At 45.5% G+C, this 17,832-nt stretch overlaps 1 protein-coding gene across 3 annotated transcripts in view; it reads right to left on the bottom strand.

Annotated features, from left to right (window-relative positions):
* Positions 1-17,832, bottom strand: part of EVL (Enah/Vasp-like) — a 125,042-nt gene that overhangs the window by 36,422 nt on the left and 70,788 nt on the right. For 2 of the 3 annotated variants that reach the window (XM_080924867.1, XM_080924869.1), the window contains exons 1-2: positions 13,970-14,092; positions 2,764-2,932 (exon numbers count right to left, since the gene is read on the bottom strand). In XM_080924867.1, coding sequence (XP_080780993.1) covers positions 2,764-2,932; positions 13,970-13,980 — 180 coding nt within the window. In that variant the 5' untranslated portion in view covers positions 13,981-14,092. Of the gene's footprint in view, positions 1-2,763; positions 2,933-13,969; positions 14,093-17,832 lie in introns of those variants that run through there. The other variant, XM_080924868.1, reaches the window with a different exon arrangement.

The raw sequence follows: 17,832 nt of genomic DNA, 5'->3' as shown, positions 1-17,832 counted from the left end.
GCTCTTTCAGCATGTCTCTCTGCGTGCCACCATGACAACAATGGATTGGACCTCTGAAACTGTAAGCCAGCCCCAGTTAAACGCTGTCCTTATTAAGAGTTACTGTGGTCATGGTGTCTGTTCACAGCAGTAGAAACCTAAGACACTTGTAATGCTGTACAGAGGTTGGCTGCAGTTTCTGTGACAAAAACCAGGCCAGGCTGGTTAATAATGCTAACGAGAACCCCTATACTTTCATTTCTGTCAGCTTGTTCAGAAGCTACTGGGAGGCAGGATCAGAATCTGTAAGTAGGCTTTACAATTCGTCTATTTCCTGAAATCTTCAGATTGGTCCATTTCCGGTTTATATATTTGGAACGTACGTTATTAGACATATTCAAATTTAGGGCTGCTGTGACTTCTGTTTGGGAGGAGCCTCTTATGAAAAAGGTCAGTCTCTTTTCTCCTTTGGAATATTTGTTGCCCATCGTACCTGACACACATGCTAGCTACCGGCATTTTTAGTCAGGTTTATTTTAAAGATAATTCCCTAGTATTCAGCAGGACTGATTTAGGTACTTTCAAAGGATCAGCTTATTTTAAATGCTGTTCTTTCCACGCAGGAGCCCATAATCACACTGCTGTTTTATTTTGGAGAGTGTAGGAGCGCATGGGGGTGCCTTTCCTGATTTTTTGTTGTTTGTTTCTAAAGCCCTTGAAACACCAAATATTGCCTACAACGGTTTTGAGGCTTTTGAGTAAAGATAAACTAAAGGTCTTTTACATACAATCTTCTTGGTCCTTATGCTATTGTCTAGGATCTAAAAAACAATATAAGTTAGTACAGACTCTGAAACCCAAATACACCACCATCTAATGACAGAACAATCTTGTCAGAATCTTACTTACCTAAAGCCCAGCTTTCTTCATGGGCTCACAGTGGAACACACAGCATCTTCAACAGTGTGCTGTGCCGAGTCTGCTTTTGACTGCTTAGCGAGGCACAAGGCAGGCTAGCTTTATTAAGGGGCCTATTCATTCCACAGCACTGGGGTTCAGGAGTGACCGAATGGTGGGAGGGGCATGGGAAACCTGTCATCAGCGAAGGGCTATAGCTGTGGCTCACTGGCAGAGCACCTGCCTAGCATGCATGCATGGGACGCTGAGTGAGATTTCCAGCCTCAGTTCCAGATTTTAAAAAAGCAACCACTTATGGATCCCCATTATGACTCAGAAACAGTACCTCCATGTCAAAGAATATGCCTAGAAAGAAATCGTCACCAAGGGAAAGGAGTGCCTTTAAAGGCTACAGGATTTCAGGGTTAGACAGACTACCTCAGACCTGGAGTCCTGAGGTGTATTTGCCTCTTCTAACAGGGACAAAGACTCTGGAACTTACTAGGGTTTCTTTGGCAAATACTTACACTAGAACTCTAAGTTTCTTTTTACATTGTTAACTTGCTGCTAGAAGGCTCCAAGGCTTCAGAGACAGCAGGAAACCTAGTATTCCCTTAGCCAGCATGACCACAAAGCTGTCAGAAAACACCATTGTAAGAGGTGTTATATAAAAAGTTATTATTTTATTATCATTATTATTATTGTTGCTTATGTGTATGGGTGTTTTGCCTGTATGTATGCCTAAACACCATGTATGTCTGTGAGTACCTGGTATGTGAAGAAATCAGAAGGCACTGGATGCCCGGAAATTGGACTTATGGACATTTGTAAGTTGCTATGTGGGTGCTGGAAACTAAACTCAGGTCCTCTGGAAGGACAGCCCTTTCATTGCTGATCTTACTTGCTGTTTTTATAAACAGCGAAACCACAGATCTTCTAGCCTTACTGCTCGGAATCTTGGTCAGTTCTTCCTCCCAAAGGGAACAGGGTAGGGAGCACTGGGGCACTTAGCACATTACTTTGGGCTCCTTTGCCTTGGTTATATGTAACATGAATAGACAGGAGCTATTACTTATACCTGCAGATGTATTTCCCAGGCATACTACACACTTCTTCAGCTGATTTGTCCAGGTTGTATGTTAGGGAGAAATGATACATTCCTCCAATCATCTTAGTATTCTCTTCAAAGTCAAGTTTAGAGCCGAGGTTATAACCCATAATCTCAATAGCAAAGTTTTAAATGCATAGGTAAGTACAGAATCAGAGCGAAAGATTCATACAGTATATTTTCTTTTTTCTTTCCTTTTATGTGTGGTATGCACATATACATTTATGTGGTATGCATGTATGCATGCACATATGAATGTGTGTTGTATGCACATATGCATGCACATATGCATGTAAGTGTGTTGTATGCACATATGCATGCACATATGAATGTGTGTTATATGCACATATGCATACACATATGAATGTAAGTGTGTCATATGCACATATGCATGCACATATGAATGTAAGCGTAGAGGTAGAGGTTGATGCCAAGTGTCTTCCTCAACTGTGCACAGCTTATGTGCTTTTATCTATGATGCCATCTCCCCAGTCCACACCAACTACTTTTCGAAGCCTTCTCACCATTATTTTATTCTGATCTGCAAGAATATTTTATCTTACTTTATATTTTATCAGAGGTATAGCTTACTGTTTGCATATGACATGGGAAATGACTCTCAGGACAGTTTGCTTTCAGTCTCATACTTTGGCCTAAGACTGTAGAGTCAGATCTGAACCCAGATCTCACTCCAGATGATGAGTGTCTGGGTCCTCTTTTCCCCACACACGTGCTGGTAGGCCTGCAGTTTGGAGTATGACGCTGACTCCAAAAGTTACCTGCTGATCCTGTAGCTTGACCCCTACAACTCTGAAGGTGTTGCTGGCAGTGTTGTGGTAGATGTTGATCCGGCTGAATCCCTGCTGGCCAGGCTTGATTGGTACCCATTTCTTACTGGTGTCATCGTAAACCATCACGGAGGCCCGTGCTTGGCAGATACTCTGTTCACTGCAGAAAGAGAAATAAAACACAGTGTCACACTTGGCCAAAGTAGATAGATGTAGGCCCTGTCCTTCCGAAACAGAGGTCAAAGGCAACATGGATGGCCTGCCAGAACTTCCACCTGTCCACAACATTGCTGTTCTGTGAAGTGATGAGTTTGTGCCTCCCCCCCCAAAAAAAAGACCATGCAAAGTGAATGAGGATCTGCCAAAATCCCACAGCTTTGGAGACTCATAGCTCTGCTTTGGAGGGAAGTGTGCTTGAAGGAAAGAAGAATTGTTATTAGTTGACTCTTAGAAACCCTTTGTTACATGATACAATGTATCTAAGTCACTAATTACCCCCATCTGCTGAGGAAATAGTGGCTGAGAAACTGGGGAGGAATCACATCAGTTTACCTAGGTACCCAGGGATGGGCTTTCAGATGTTCAGCCAGTACTAACTCCAGAGTACACCACAGAGGCTTTCTTTGTAGCATCCAACAAAATGTTCAATTTATATCTAGTGTCAAGGCAGGACAGCATCAGAAACGCTGAGCTTAGGTGACCTAAAGAACTGAGCAACAGCTGCTCACACACACACTAGTTCAGAGCTACTGCCACCTGGCAGAGCAAGGTCACCTGTTTAGAATATGTCAGAAAACCAAGGGCTCAGCAGGAGCCTTCCCTCTGCGGAAGTCAAATGTCACTACTAAAATGAACACACTACACCGGCCGGCTGTTTAGTTTTTCAGAGCCCAAGAATCATGAACACAGTTTTAGTGGCATGTAAGGATTTGCAAACAGAAAAGGTAAGACGAGGCTGACCACAGTTCCCAGCAACCACATGGTGGCTCATGGCCATCTGCAATGGGATCCAATGTCCTCTTCTGGTGTGTCTGAAGACAGCAACAATGTACTCACATATATTAAATAAATAAATACTTTTTTTTTTTAAAAAGGAGACCATACTAGACCAGTGTGAACCACACAGTTGACTGAGGCCACACTAGACAGTGGACGAAGGCCACACTATACCAGTGTGGACCACACAGTGGACCAAGGACACACTATACCAGTGTGGACCACACAGTGGACCGAGACAAGAGTCTACGCCATGTAGAGAAGCAGGGAAGAAGCAAAGTGACGGTTTTGGGTAATCATAACCAGACTAAGCAAGCAAGGAAATGTCACACTGTTTATTTTATCATAAGAAGGGTGGGGAACCAAAATATTTGGAAATAGCCTTGTTCCCAGCACAGACATGGAGCCTTTAAAGGATTAGTCAGTCAGTCCTCTTGGAGTGTGGGGGAATGCCAGGGTATTGAGGTGGGAGTGAATGGTTGGGAGGGGGAACGTCCTCATAGAAGCAGAGGGAGGAGGGACGGGAGAGGGGGGAACTGGGAATGGGGATAACATTTGAAATGTAAATATATAAACTATCCAATAAAAAAAGGGGGGGAAGAAAAGAAAAAAGAAATTTTAGTTATTTTAATGATAGCCATAGATTTCCCCCTCCCCTGCTGTTGTTTTTAACACTGTGGGTTCAAATTAAGCTGTGGTTAACCAAAACCCTGTTTTGTTTCCCATTTGGTACTTTTTCTTTCTTTGACTTACTGTGACTAGTAAGCCCTAAACGGCAGAAGAGATACAAATTTTCTTTTACCATTTACATTGCTAATTGGGAGGGAGGAATAAAATTTTTACTGCTGTGAGCTGTTACTGCTGCTGAGTTCTGCTGACAAGAGTGGCCCTGTCAGGCACGGTATGGTGGCTGGACAGCGTCTGTCACACAAAATGGTCAACCCATTCTGGTTTGAAGGTTTGTTTCATCTTGTCAACAGGTCCACGTGACTCGGGGGCTTCCCAGGAGGTAGGGCATTCTCTGTGGAAACTGGAACAGTCCAGGCACACCAGCATGAGGTGGTTACTCCAATGGCAGCTCATGTTTTAGAAATGTCATCTTCCACTCCGAGGATGCTCCCAATAAACACTGGTGGGCTGGCCCTCACTCCCAGTTGCTCCCCTTCAGCTCCTTCCTTCCCTCTCTACCCAGGCCACTACCCTCCACGCTGCCAGTGGAGCTGGCTTCTGTTCCTGAGGCTACATGGAACACTTAGCTACTCCTGAAGACTCAAATGCTGCTGCTGTCTTTAGTTTGAAACCTGCCCTGACTGACTCTGCTGGCCCTCCATGGCAGACAGCTCTGGTGACCCTGTTTTGTTTTGTTTTTGTTTGTTTGCTTTTGTCTTTTTTTTTTTTTTTTTCTTAGTCTCCTTCATAGTTTTTGAGTTGACTACTTTTCTCTTTTATCAGGTTATTTAGCTGGGGCCAAGGAAATTCTTGAAGTGTCTAGGAGCCTCTGAAACCATTTGTAAAGGTGATTGTGTGTGAGGTGTGCCTTGGTTGTGCCCTCAAATAGGTCCCTATTTCAAGTTGATTTAAAGCTTAGACTAAATCTTACTATTTCTGATTTCTTCTCTCACTCCATGCCCACAGCTCTTGAAACTGTATGCATTGCAAGAACTAGCAAGGCGCTTATTACAAAACAAGTCCCCAGATCTCCTTCTGTGGTTCTGGCTCAGTGTGAATCTCAGGTGGAGCCTCCACCTCTATATGATTATAGACTCTGGTGCCAACAATCCTAGGAGTCTCCTCATGGTTCTCACCATGGGCAGGGTTTACAGTAATTACCGGTATGTCCAAAGATCCCGGGTTAGTGAAGCGCTCATCCTGACACTGTATTTCAGACTACTGGCTATACCTCAGGTACCTCAAAATCAACCGGCTCACACAGAAAACCTTTGCAGTGTTTGCTACTATAAGAAGCTCCAGCCATCCCACCTACAGGCTGTGCCTGGTCTGTGAGAGTCACCTCAGATCTCACCTCTTCAAGCCCTGCCCTCTGTGGCCACTAGGCCAGCTGTTATATTTTTTAAAACATGTTGTAGCTCTCCTGGCTTGCTGGTGTTTGAAGCCTACCTCATCATCAACACCTCATCTACAATATCATAATAGCTTCCTGGTTACTTTCCTATCTCTGGGTTCCAGTCTCTGGAGTCTCAATATACCTCTGATGAGAAAGAACTTCACAAGCAGATGGGTCTACTTCTTCAAGTCTCCCTGGAAGCCTGACCACTCCACAGAGGCCCTCTTTCCTCATTTCCCTGGTGGTTTATCTGGGAGATGTACATCTTGTCAGCATAGAAGGAGCAGCCTGGGCCCCTGGCAGGCCCTCAGAACTAAGTCCCCAGCTGAGCCCCTCCCTCACCCAGACTAGTGAAAATATGGCTCCTAACAGGTACTGTTTCTGTGGCCTCAATAGCTCAGTTTATTCTTTTCTGCCTAAGATACTCTTTCCAGCTGAACTGTAAAGAATTTAGATACTCTTTTTCTTTTTTTTTTAGCCACCATGTGGTTGCTGGGAATTGAACTTAAGACCTTTGGAAGAGTAGACAGTGTTCTTAACCACTGAGCCATCTCTCCAGCCCCTAGATACTCTTCAGATAGGGTCTTGATGTATACCTCTGGCTAGTCTGGGACTCACTTTATAGACCATGTTGGCTTTGAACTCTAGAGATCCATTGGTTTCTGCCTGCCGAAGGCTGGGATTAAAGATGTGTGCTGGCATGTGTGGGGTGTAAAAGCCTTAAGTCGAAGTGTGCGGTGATCCTTCTCTGAGCTATCACACCTTAGCCTACCTAAGTGTTTGTCTCACAGCGACTCTAACAGCTGTCTCATTTTAGTTCCCTCTGTTGGGCAGTGCCTTCAGAGAGGATCCCCTAAAGTGCTGATCTAAAAGACAGGCCACAGTTGTATTCCCACCTTGGAAAGTCCAGGATGACAGGATGGATTCTTGGGCTTGGCCCAGGAATTTCCCCTCTCAATGTCCTGGAATTGACTTTGCCCTGCCCAGCACACTTCAGTAGGCTGTGTCTGGTGGTAAAGTAGGACTTGGCAGAAGAAGCGTCCCCACAACATTTGGGCCTTTAAAATGACATCGCTGTTGCTCAAGTAATTAGAAAGACTGTTGCCTAAGATGTGTTCTTACATCCAAAGTCTGACTCAAAGCTTAGGTGAAGAGCCACTGCCTTGGGAAAACTGTCTACTCCTTCCCATCTGACAATTGCTAAGAGTAAGGCATGCTGCCTTGAACATGTGTCTGTCCTGAGGTTTATGATCCAGGAAAAGAAACAGTTCTCACCTATAAACCAGCACTACAGTGACCAACAGACATACTTGTGATGCTCATGGCCCCTGGAGGTGTGTTTCTGCATCTGACCCCACTGAAAGGTTATGTGTGCTTCTGATACCTAAAAGCTCCTAACAGGTACTGTTTTCATAAAAGTTATTTAGAGCTTATGTGCCCTGAGACTGTAAGTTTCTGGAAGTCAGGACTAGTCAACCATTCCATATTCACCTGAAATACACCAGTGCCTTCAACTCAGCAGCATGGAATTAGTGAGCAATGGGGTATGTGGTGACCCATGTCCCAAGTCAAAACTGGACCAGACTCCAATGCAGTACATAAAGCCCCAACAACTTGTTTGCTTTCAACCTTTAGCACCAAAAGTGATTCCTAAAAGGAGCTCAGACCACCATTAAAGATGCCACCCATAGCTGGGGGCAAGGCAGCCCCTCATTAGAACCTGTTTGGTAGCTCCAGGATGAAGGGTTGCTCCTGCTCATCTGGATTTCAGAAAAGAGGCAGTGGGTAAAGCAAACGAGGGTCTTTGTTGACTCCCACGCTTTGAGAAGCTACCACATGATAGTATGATAGATCATTTGGTGGGCACTCAAAACCACTGATTTGAAGTCATCATTCCATTTACTCCCACCTCACTCTGAGACGTACAGAGATCATGGGGGAAGTGTCACGGCATGGGAGTCCACCTGGAGGCTTCTTCCAGCCCTCCTCACTGTCCTCATCATCCCCTTTGCTCCACCTGCCCTGCTCCCACCCTTTTCCTCTAGCTGCCTCCTCCAAGATCTTGCCCTTTCTCATCCTCAAAGCTTGGCTGTTTTATGATGAAAAAGCATGCACATGTGCCAGAGAACACGGCTAGTAACAAATGCTGAATTAAGTCAGAAAGCAAAGCTTAGCCCCAGCTAGCTCACCATTCTGCCAACATGGTGGCAGGACAGACCTAAGTCAACAATGGATCAACAAAGTGCTGTGACCATGATTGCTTAATTATGCTTACCTCCTGCCCTCAAATCTAAACTTGAAGATAGTTCCCCAAGGACTAGCTTGAGGGCCCTGAACCTCTTTGTTTGTTCCCTTCTCCAATTCACTACTATCTCTTAAATGACATACTCGGGTGAACCTAGCTTATCAGAGGACCCACCAGAGAAAGAAGGAGGTCCATTTAATGCTGTCCAAGGGATCACAGGGGCTGCTGTGAGGGAGAAACAAAACCTTTCAAGAAGAGAGAGTGAGCCAACCGAGGAGAGAAGAGGGGCAGTACAGGGCACACACCGCCCCTTCTCACCCACCAGGGCATACTGCTTTCCAAACCTCCTACAGGGGAATGAGGAAATCCGTACTACATTACCATGTCACAGTTCAGCAACTGAGAGACACCTGAAGCCAGAGGTGACAAACATACCGTAGTGGTTTGTTTTCCAGGAGGGAGATAGGCTTGCTGCAGGAGAGTGCCTTGCCCAAGTCTACGCTGGTATATAGGAATCCCTGACCCCACCATTGCCTTGAGGTGCTTTTCTGCTCCACTTAGGAAAGGGAAAACTCCCCAACTCCAGCTTCTCCGAGTCGTTTTGAGGTTGCTTTGTAGGCTGCCAGATTTACAGAGATGTGCAGTACACACCTGTCTCTCTCATTTACACCATCCAGAGCATATAGTCTGGATGTGTGAGTCATTTTCTATGCATGAATGTTTTCCTTTTTCAAAAGAGTTTTTTTAAGATTTACCATTTTATGTGCATGAGTATTCTGTCTGGACTGAATATATGTGCACTATGTGCATACCTGGTGCTCAAGGAGGCCAGAAGACAGTACCAGATCCCAGAACTGCGCTTACACAACTGGGAGCTGCCATGTGGTTGCTAGGAATTGAACCCCAGTCCTTTGTAAGAGCAACAAGTGCTCTTAAACACTGAGAAAACTCTCCAGCCCATGATGTATTTTCTTGAATTATGTGAAACTTGCAGACATGATTGATATTTCAAACCTAGGTTTTAAGCATACATTTCTTTAAGACAGACATACTAGCTAGGATATAACTCAGTGGCAAAGCACTTACTTGTAATATATGAGGCCCTATATTTGATTCCCTCACAATAAAATGGATATTCTAACATATAAATTTAGAACACACACACACACACTATATATATATATATATATATATATATATATATATATATATATATATATATATATATCCATCCTAATACAGAATCCATACTTTTTCTTTAAAAAAAAAAAGGTTGTTTTTTGCAATTTTGGACCCAGGACCTACTCATAGATCCTTAACATATGGCTGTTGGCTGTGCTGTGTGCTTACTCCAAGCCAGAGTGTTAGGCTATTTTGTTTTCACTGATAATGAGTTATATTTGTGAAGAACTTGGGCCCAGTCTTGTTTCTACCTGGTACAGGATGGTGGGCCTCCATCCCGAACCCAAGTGCACCTAATGCTAGACCGCCTTCTGTCTGAAACGTGTCTTCACAGAGACGGCCGGATCCCGGTCTTCTCAGTTGTTCCCGTGCTTCCCCCTGTGTGACGGGAATGGCCCCACCTCGATGTGCGACTCTGCAGAAGCCCAAAGTACGGGAACAACCCAATCCTGGACTGTAACTAAATACATTTTCTTCCAATTTAAATTATATCAAGTATTTTGTAGTAATGTAATAAATAGTGAGCAATTAATACTTCTGGAAGTTAAACGTTTCAAGAACAATATGTCAAGTGTTTCTGGAAAGTACCACTGTGAACTTACGAGGTGAGAGTAATAAAGTCTTGGTATCATCATAATTGCAGTTTTGACACGGATCTGAAAAGGTCAGTCTCTCTGCCACATTTAGTGGTTCACTAACACACAGAAGTAGAAACAAGGAACTGGATGTCCACACAGTACTGGGCAATACAAAGTGTTACTGCCTGAGGAACCTTTATCACAAATACAGGCTCTGGGCAAACTCAGCCTAAAGTTTATGTTAAACCCAGGCATCTTCTTTTCCATCCAGATTGTTGAAGGCTCATGCTGGGAGGTCACAGGCAATCTAGATGTTTGCTTTTTTTTATCCTGAGGCCACCATTCTAAATGTGTACAATGTCTTCACTTCTCTCTAAAGATCTGAGGATTCTCAAAAACATACCCCTACTATTAAGGAAATCTTATATTCTTAGCCCCACAGCACTTCCTACATCATCTCAGAGTCACCTAGTAGGCCATGTGGACATCAGGCCGCACATGCCTCAAAAGCATTCAGAAAGGCTGGAGAGCTCTCAGATAGCTGCAGTGTTAAGTCTCTGGCTTTGGGGAGGTGTTCAGCTTCAAGGATAACTTAGTAGCCGGGGAACAAGAACGGCTCATCTCAAACCAACATCTAAGTAACTGCACTGTTTATTAGGCACAGGGACAGACAGAACTGAGCAACAAGCAAGGTGGTCTGAAGCAGCTCTAGGCTGGTGGGCAGTTCTTGCCAGAGAGGCAACCCCTGCTAAGGAGGGCAGAGCAAGGGACAGCGTGCAAAAACGGCTACTGCAAACACTGAAGGAGGCCTTGGTCCTTACAATTTGGTGCAGGTTCCTCTGAGGAATTACAACTGAGAGGACAGACACGGCATAAGAGACCTGGCTCTAATTCCAGCAGTAACAAGGGACCAGCAGTGTGACATGGAACAAGCACTTAACAGTGCTGTCTTGCTTGGGGGAAAGAAAAGCAACACCTCACATCGGGACTACAGGCAAGGCACGCAGCCCGACTGGTAGAATGCTTGTCACCAGCACTGTCTCAAGGGTAGCTGTTGGGTTTCTCTTCCCAGTGACCCAATTACCAGAGTAGCCACTGGGCTTGACCAGTTCTCCCACATTTTCTACTTGGTCCCTGAGGGACATGACGTCCTGTTGTGAGTGACCAGGAGCTTCAGGCCATTAGACCACTAGGAACGAAAGACGGCAAACCCTTCAGAAGCTCTCTTGGGCAAGACATGGCTTCAGGTCCTGGGGAAATCACTCCTAGAAAAGTAACTATGAGGTCTTTGAGGCTTGCCTGGTTAGTCACAAGCTTCTGGGACAGATGACCTTGAATGAGATCCCAAGGGTTTTCTATGACTTCGCATGCCTCAGAATGTACAAGATTTCACACGTCTTCATGCACACACTATCTGTAGGCCCTTGGGAGCAGTAGGGACGACTGTCGGCAGCACAGGGGCCACTATTTCTTCCCCTCTTAGCATAACCACAATGCCTGACTCTATAGGAAGCTCCACTGGGCAGCAGCAATGGTAGCCAAGCATCTCCAAGCACAGAGTATCGAAAAGAAATTCAACCTAGAGATAGAATGTGTGAGTTCCCAGGCATGGTCTTAGGCTTTGGGGAAATACTAGGGGACCAAAGTTCCTGTTGTCTTGGAACTGGTACTCTAACTGGAGTGAAGAGGAAAACAGTAAACAAAGCCTGAAAGAGTTATTTGTGCATCAGGAGGGACTGGGTGCTTGAGAGGAAACCCTGAGCATGGTAAAGACGGCTGGGAAACTAGGGATGGGACTGAAGTGAACTGGCTCATAGTGAAAAGAGAGCGAATCACCAGTTACTCATTCACACTGTGTTCCCTGTGGCTGCCCTGTGAGATTGGCTAATTCCTGCTTGTCAGCCTTTCACAAGAAACAGTTTTGGGGATGTATGCTGTACAGGGTTCAAAGCCTACAGCTCCTTCTAGTTCTGCCTGTGTCAAGCCCTGTTCCCCAGGAGTCAACACCCACCAGACCCTGTGCCTCCTTCACACCCACATGGGTGTACTAAGAAGTCCTTCAGGCTATCCATCCCGTGTCCTTACTGCATCTGGCTACCTCCCTTCTCCTTGCCCCAGAACTCCATCACCAGTCTACTGCCTCTGACCGGGATGACTGAGGCAGCTTCCAAAGAAGACTCTCTGCCTGCATTCCTGTCACGGTGCCAACTACTACCCAGTGACCAGTGGGTATGTACTCAGTGTGCTCAGGGTTCAGTTAGTCGTCTTTCCCTCCAAAAAAACCTGCTCATGACCTGGAAAGTAAAATCTAACATCTGTGTACACTGACAGGCTTCCTGTACTATGGCCCTGGACCTCATTTTATTCTATTTTCCAAGTCACGTGACTTGGTCCTCCCTATTCTTTTTCCCCTACCATGGTTGTCAGGGTAAGTGGGGAATCTAGATTCTATCACATCTCACATGGACACTCACAGTGTCAGGGCATGAACCGGTTTGCTCAAACAAGCACACACAGCCTTAATGAGGAAGGGAGACACAATTCCCTGGCATTCTTACTTCGGCTACTGGCTTACTGCAGCCAAATCTCGTCCATCTCTAGTCTCCAGGGCTAGAACTGGGACTTCAAACCTGTCACTCGCAATGCTATGGTAGAGGGGGCTTTTCTTCAGCATGAGTAAGAGCATGCATAAGGAGTACAGATCACACTCTGCTGAAGTGGAAAGTCAAAAGTCTAATCTCCGCTGCCCTGGTCTACAGTCACTGTCTGCAGGAAGCTTTCCAGCTGCAACTTCTCCAATGTCTGAGGGTTGAGAGGCCTTTAAGAACTCTCAGTGTCTCCTCCCCATTTCCTTCTGGTGCTATTTTCTACACAGTAAGAAAGCTTCCTCAGCTTTTACAGTGATTTACAACTGAAAAATACCATATCTCTGAATGGAAAGCATTTTGGTTTTCACAGCTCCATGAACAAATACCCTGAAGCTTCAAACACACACACACATATACACACACACACTCACACACACACACACACACACACACACACACACACACACGCACGCACACGCACATACACGCAGAAAAGCAGGAATAGAGTCACTAAAACTCCAGTACCAAACCAGTGCTTCTCTGGCCTAGCTGGGCTGCAGTTGCTCAGCAGACTGAACAGGAGGGGCAGCCATGCTCCCTCGCTGCTCACGCTGTATTCGCCGTCTCACTCATTACAGTAAACTCACTGCAAAATGTATCTCAAATGTCTGGATAAGGCAGTGCAGGTAAGCTCCAGGTGTGGTCCCTCCTCAGCCAGGAAGGCCCCGAGCAAGTCCCACAGCCTTCCAGAGCCTCAGCATCCTCAGCATCAGTCAGATGCAGTCATACCTGCCTCATCCATCCAAGAAAGGCAGAAGACTGCTGGGGAAGGAGCACTTATAGCAAGCAAAGTGGGGAATTATTATTTTATGTAAAGACACAAGACTATAATAATTTAATCAAATAAAGTCCCAAATCTTGGAAGATAAACTTGGTTTTATGACAACCTTTCATGTAGTTATGGGAAAAGGACACTTACATCCAAATCCTGGTCTCACTTTCTGGATGACCACTCAGAATACACCATGGTTTTCAGGTGACTAGCACTCAACAATACTCACTGGATGTCACCTATGGGACTAGCAGCCAAAGAGGAACAAGTCTCTCCACAGGTCACAGTGCATGCAGCTTCTGGTATAAAGAAAATGGGGTCTCATCTTGGTCCAGAGGCACAATATACAAGCTGCCTCAGGCCATTCTTCAGAAGCCTAGCCCCACCTCCCATACCTCTGAGTCAGACACACTCCTCAGAGTTCAGAATCCCCTCTGTAGGTGGTCAATTCTGAGTAAGACATTTTGACTCAAGTGATTCAAGGTCACTGGCAGCTACAAGCATAGGCCAGGGATTGGAAAAAAAAAAAGAGCAGAAGGGACTGAGGTTATTAACTCACTCCAGAATTCTGGCAAGTCCTTTGCCCCATGGTCCTGGATGTTCCCATCACTGATTAGTATCCAAGAGGACCAGGGAGGACAGAAGCTTCAAAATTAAAAGCCTAGGTTTCCTCTGCAAACCCTCTATCCCATCCTGGGATCCAGTACTCACCCTGGGGCCATGACTGAATGAAGGTCGAAAGAACCCTGAGGAGAGTCCTGTGCTCCACCAGGGTCTCTGAATCAGAAGACCACAGACCCTGTGAAGACAGCTACGATTTAGACTGTTCTTAGAACCAAACAGGAAAAGGAAGCTGAACCCGAGACAAAGGGGAAACAAACCCAAGTGAAAAACTGAAACCTAGGTAGAAAATAGAGAAACAAGAAGCTAACAGCACAGGGCCCCATCAGTGTGGGTGGCTGAGATCTGCTGCCTAGGCCTGAGACTGGCAACCTCAAGATCCCCAGTTTCCTGTGAATGAAAGGGGGGGCATGACTGCTCCTAAGGGGTTGAGCTTCTTAATTATAAGGGAGAGCAACAGGCTGAGATAGAGGCATCTGCAAGAGTCCAGAGTGAACATGACCAGCAAACTGAACTAGGCTATGTGAGGAGAGGGGGAAGGGCAGGGGGAGAGCCAAGAGTCTAGTAGTCAAGAGGACTAGTAACCAAATAGCTAAGGTTAGGTAGGGAAGAGCAGCTTGGGGAAGGGGAGCCCAACCCCTGGGCTAGAAAAGCTAGGGTAGGGTGCAGAGCACCAGCTAGGATGACTCTGTAATAGGGACTGGTGAAGCTGAGACAGACTGTCAGATTAGTGTCTGCCTTGATATGTTATCAGACACTTTAGTTTGCCCTTTGTCCCAGGTTTGAGACCTAACACTTGTAAGGACCACAAAGTTGACCAAGAGCTGGGGACCAGGAAGTGGTGCTAGCTCTATTATCTGGTCTAGGTCAGTACCACCTCAAGCTCTAGACCAGTTTTCCACTTGCCAGAGCAGGCTCAGCACAGATGACTTCCTACAGGGTCCTAGGAGAGGGTTGCTAGACTCTGAAGCTCCTGGCTGGTTCTGAAACTAAGGGCCTCCTGTATGTACTCCTAGAACAGACTATTTGACTGTAAAATTGCATTTCCTCGGGAGACACAGCTTTCTTATGGGATGCCACTATCTGAAAGAACACTGCAGGAACATGGGAGCCCAGCTGTGTCAGATATTCAGTGATCATGACCTCATTTCCTTCCCTTGAACACAGGGGGACTCTTTTGCCAATTCCCATGGGTTTCCACAAGGAGACAGTCTTTATGTCTTCTTAACTTGGGAGAAAACTCACTAAATGTTGCCCACTATGCTAGAAACCAGAAACAAAGATTTGGAAGGAAGGTCAGGCCTTGTCTTTAGAAGGTTTTATAGTTCTACAGCTGAGCGCAAAAACACACCTGCAGTGCCAGCACCAGGAGGTTCGTGGGTTTGAAGCCTACTAAGAATATACAGTGGGATTTCATGAAGAAGGAAGGAGGACTGGGGCACAGTGGAGAATGGATCTGTTAGCAAGGAGACACTTTCAAATGTCATTGTTGCACAGTGGGAGACAGCTGTGTGAAGGGCATGATGGTTTTGTTCTAACTGGGGAGATGGAGGCCCTTCCAACGTTGAAAATGCGTTTGTCAGAGGCATTAAAGATCTACATTTCCTGTTAAGTATGTGTCAGCTGCAAACCATGTTTTTGACTTGTGGTTTTGTTTTTAGCTGGTTGGAGTATTTGCTATTTTCCCCTGTGAATTTTTCTTTTTAACTGTGAATTGTTTGGAAATATGTTACTTAATTTTATTTTGCTTCAAAATCTATGGTGTTTTCTTGCTCTATTGATACTTATTACTGTAGTCAGAACATGAGCTTTTGGTATGACTTTTGTGTTTCCTGCTATAAATACAATTGTTTTACCTGTACAGAGATACCTAGGGCCTGTATGCAGCTCAGTTTGATGAAGATACAGAGGTCACAAGAGAGGAAGTGTGTTCCCTACAATGTCAGTTAGGTCAACGTGGTTAATAGGTACAAAACTTCTTTGTCCTATTTTCTCTAAACATTTCATCAGTTGCTGAAAGACCCTGAAAATCTCTAAGCGACCGAAGGGTGGACCTGTCTCTCTCCATCTTCAGTTCTGCTAATATTTTCTACATTCTGAGGCTTTTTATTAAGAACACTTTCTACTCTGTAGTCTTTATTGTTACTACTGTAACAAATTACCACAAGTGTAAAGGCTTACAACAATAAAAATGCGTATCTCATAACTACTGTAGGATAACAGTAGGTGAGAGGTGCACCATGGAGTGGATTTTCAACACGGATTGAACTAGGTTAAATTAAGATGGTGGAAGTGGTGCACCCTCTTCTGGAGGCTCTGCAGAGGAGTTAGCCCCTCCCCTTTCCCCCCTACGAAGGAAGGCCCACATTCCTTGGTCCATGGCTACCGTCTCCATTTTTAAAGCATGTAATATATGACTCTGACCCTCTTCTAAAGTGACCTTTCCTTCAGGTCATGGTTAAAGCAAAATCTGGCCTCAAATCCTATGTAGCTGAGAAGCACTTGAACTCCTGATCTTCCTTTCTCTACTTCCCAAGTGCTAGGATCACAACATGAACCACAAGCCCAGCAAGTTTTTTAGTTTTTCCTTTTGTGTGCATGTGTTCTTGTGCGTGTACCTATGTGTGCATGCATACATATATGTGCACATGTATATAGGTCAGAGGGTGATACTGGGTGTCTTCTTCAATCACCCTCCACATCAGCTTTTGAGACGGGCCTCCTGGGGCTTTCCTGTTTCTGCCACACAGCCTGGCTTCAGTGGGCTGGAACTAGTGTGAGCCTTCCGTGTTTTTTGACCATCCTACCATGTACCTCCAGCTGGAGATGTAGCCTAACCTTCCTGGGTCAGCGTTCTTCTGTCCTTGGAGGTGGAGCCAGGAAACACTTCCATAGATGTCTATCCAGCAGGGAACCCCTGAAGACACTCTGACTTCAGGTTGTCTGGTCAAATACATTTGTATTTTCACAAGTTGGAGCTTTTGATAGCTCAGGTCTTCTCCTCAGGGAACCCTTCCACACCATCCTCATAAAGCATGACGTTCCTATCTAATAACTACAGCTACCTTTGCACCCCTGTGCCTACAACTTCAGCTTGCTCCTAACTCCTTCCTCCGCAAGTGCACATGTTGATGTCTAGCTCTACTTGCTGCTCTCACTGTAAACCTCAACAGGAGCAGGGGCAAAGACACTGCCACAGGTTGAGTGGCTCGGCTGCCTTCACATGTCCTTCGCACCCCCCCCCCCCGCCAAATTTGAATTCCAGGTCATCTTAGTTTCGAGACAAGGTCCTCTCTGACTCTGGAACTTACCATTGGCTAGGATGGTTGGTCAGTGAGTTACAGGGGTCTGTGATACCTCCTCAGCCCCTGTAGTGAGCTTACAGATGCTGCCACATCCACCCTTTATATGAGCACCAGAGATCTGGACAATTCAGATCCTACACGCACGGCAGATACTGTATTGACTGAGCCATGGTGCAGGCCTGCAGTTCTTTCTGGTTTTGGCCTCCTGGGTTCCACCAGGTACCCACTGAGTTCAGTTTATAACGCTCTGGGGATTCTTTAGCCCAGAGCTCTAAATTCTTCCTCATTACGCACACAAACCAGTTCCAAAAGCCTACAAATCACGTGGTCAGGTTTCTCCTGGGAATGGCACTTCTGAGTGCAGGTTTTTGTGTTGGTTATTTGTGCTGTTGCTGTGACAAAATCCCCAACAGGAACAACCCAAGGGTCTGGTTAATGGTCTAAGAAGGGATCGTCCAGGTGTGGTGGTACACACCTTTAATCCCAGTACTTAGGAGGCAGTAGATAGGTGGATCTGTGAGTTCAAGGTCAGCTTGGCCCAGAGAGTGAGATACTGTCAAATAAAGGAACAAACAAAGGGAGAAGTCTTTTATGACAGAAAATGGCAGACCAGGTATTAGGGTCCTGGTCACACTATGTCACCTGTCA

Source organism: Micromys minutus (assembly GCF_963924665.1).
Source record: "Micromys minutus genome assembly, chromosome: 1".
NCBI lineage: Eukaryota > Metazoa > Chordata > Mammalia > Rodentia > Muridae > Micromys > Micromys minutus.
Note: the sequence above shows the minus strand (reverse complement) of the source record. Positions and strands in the feature narration are given on the sequence as shown.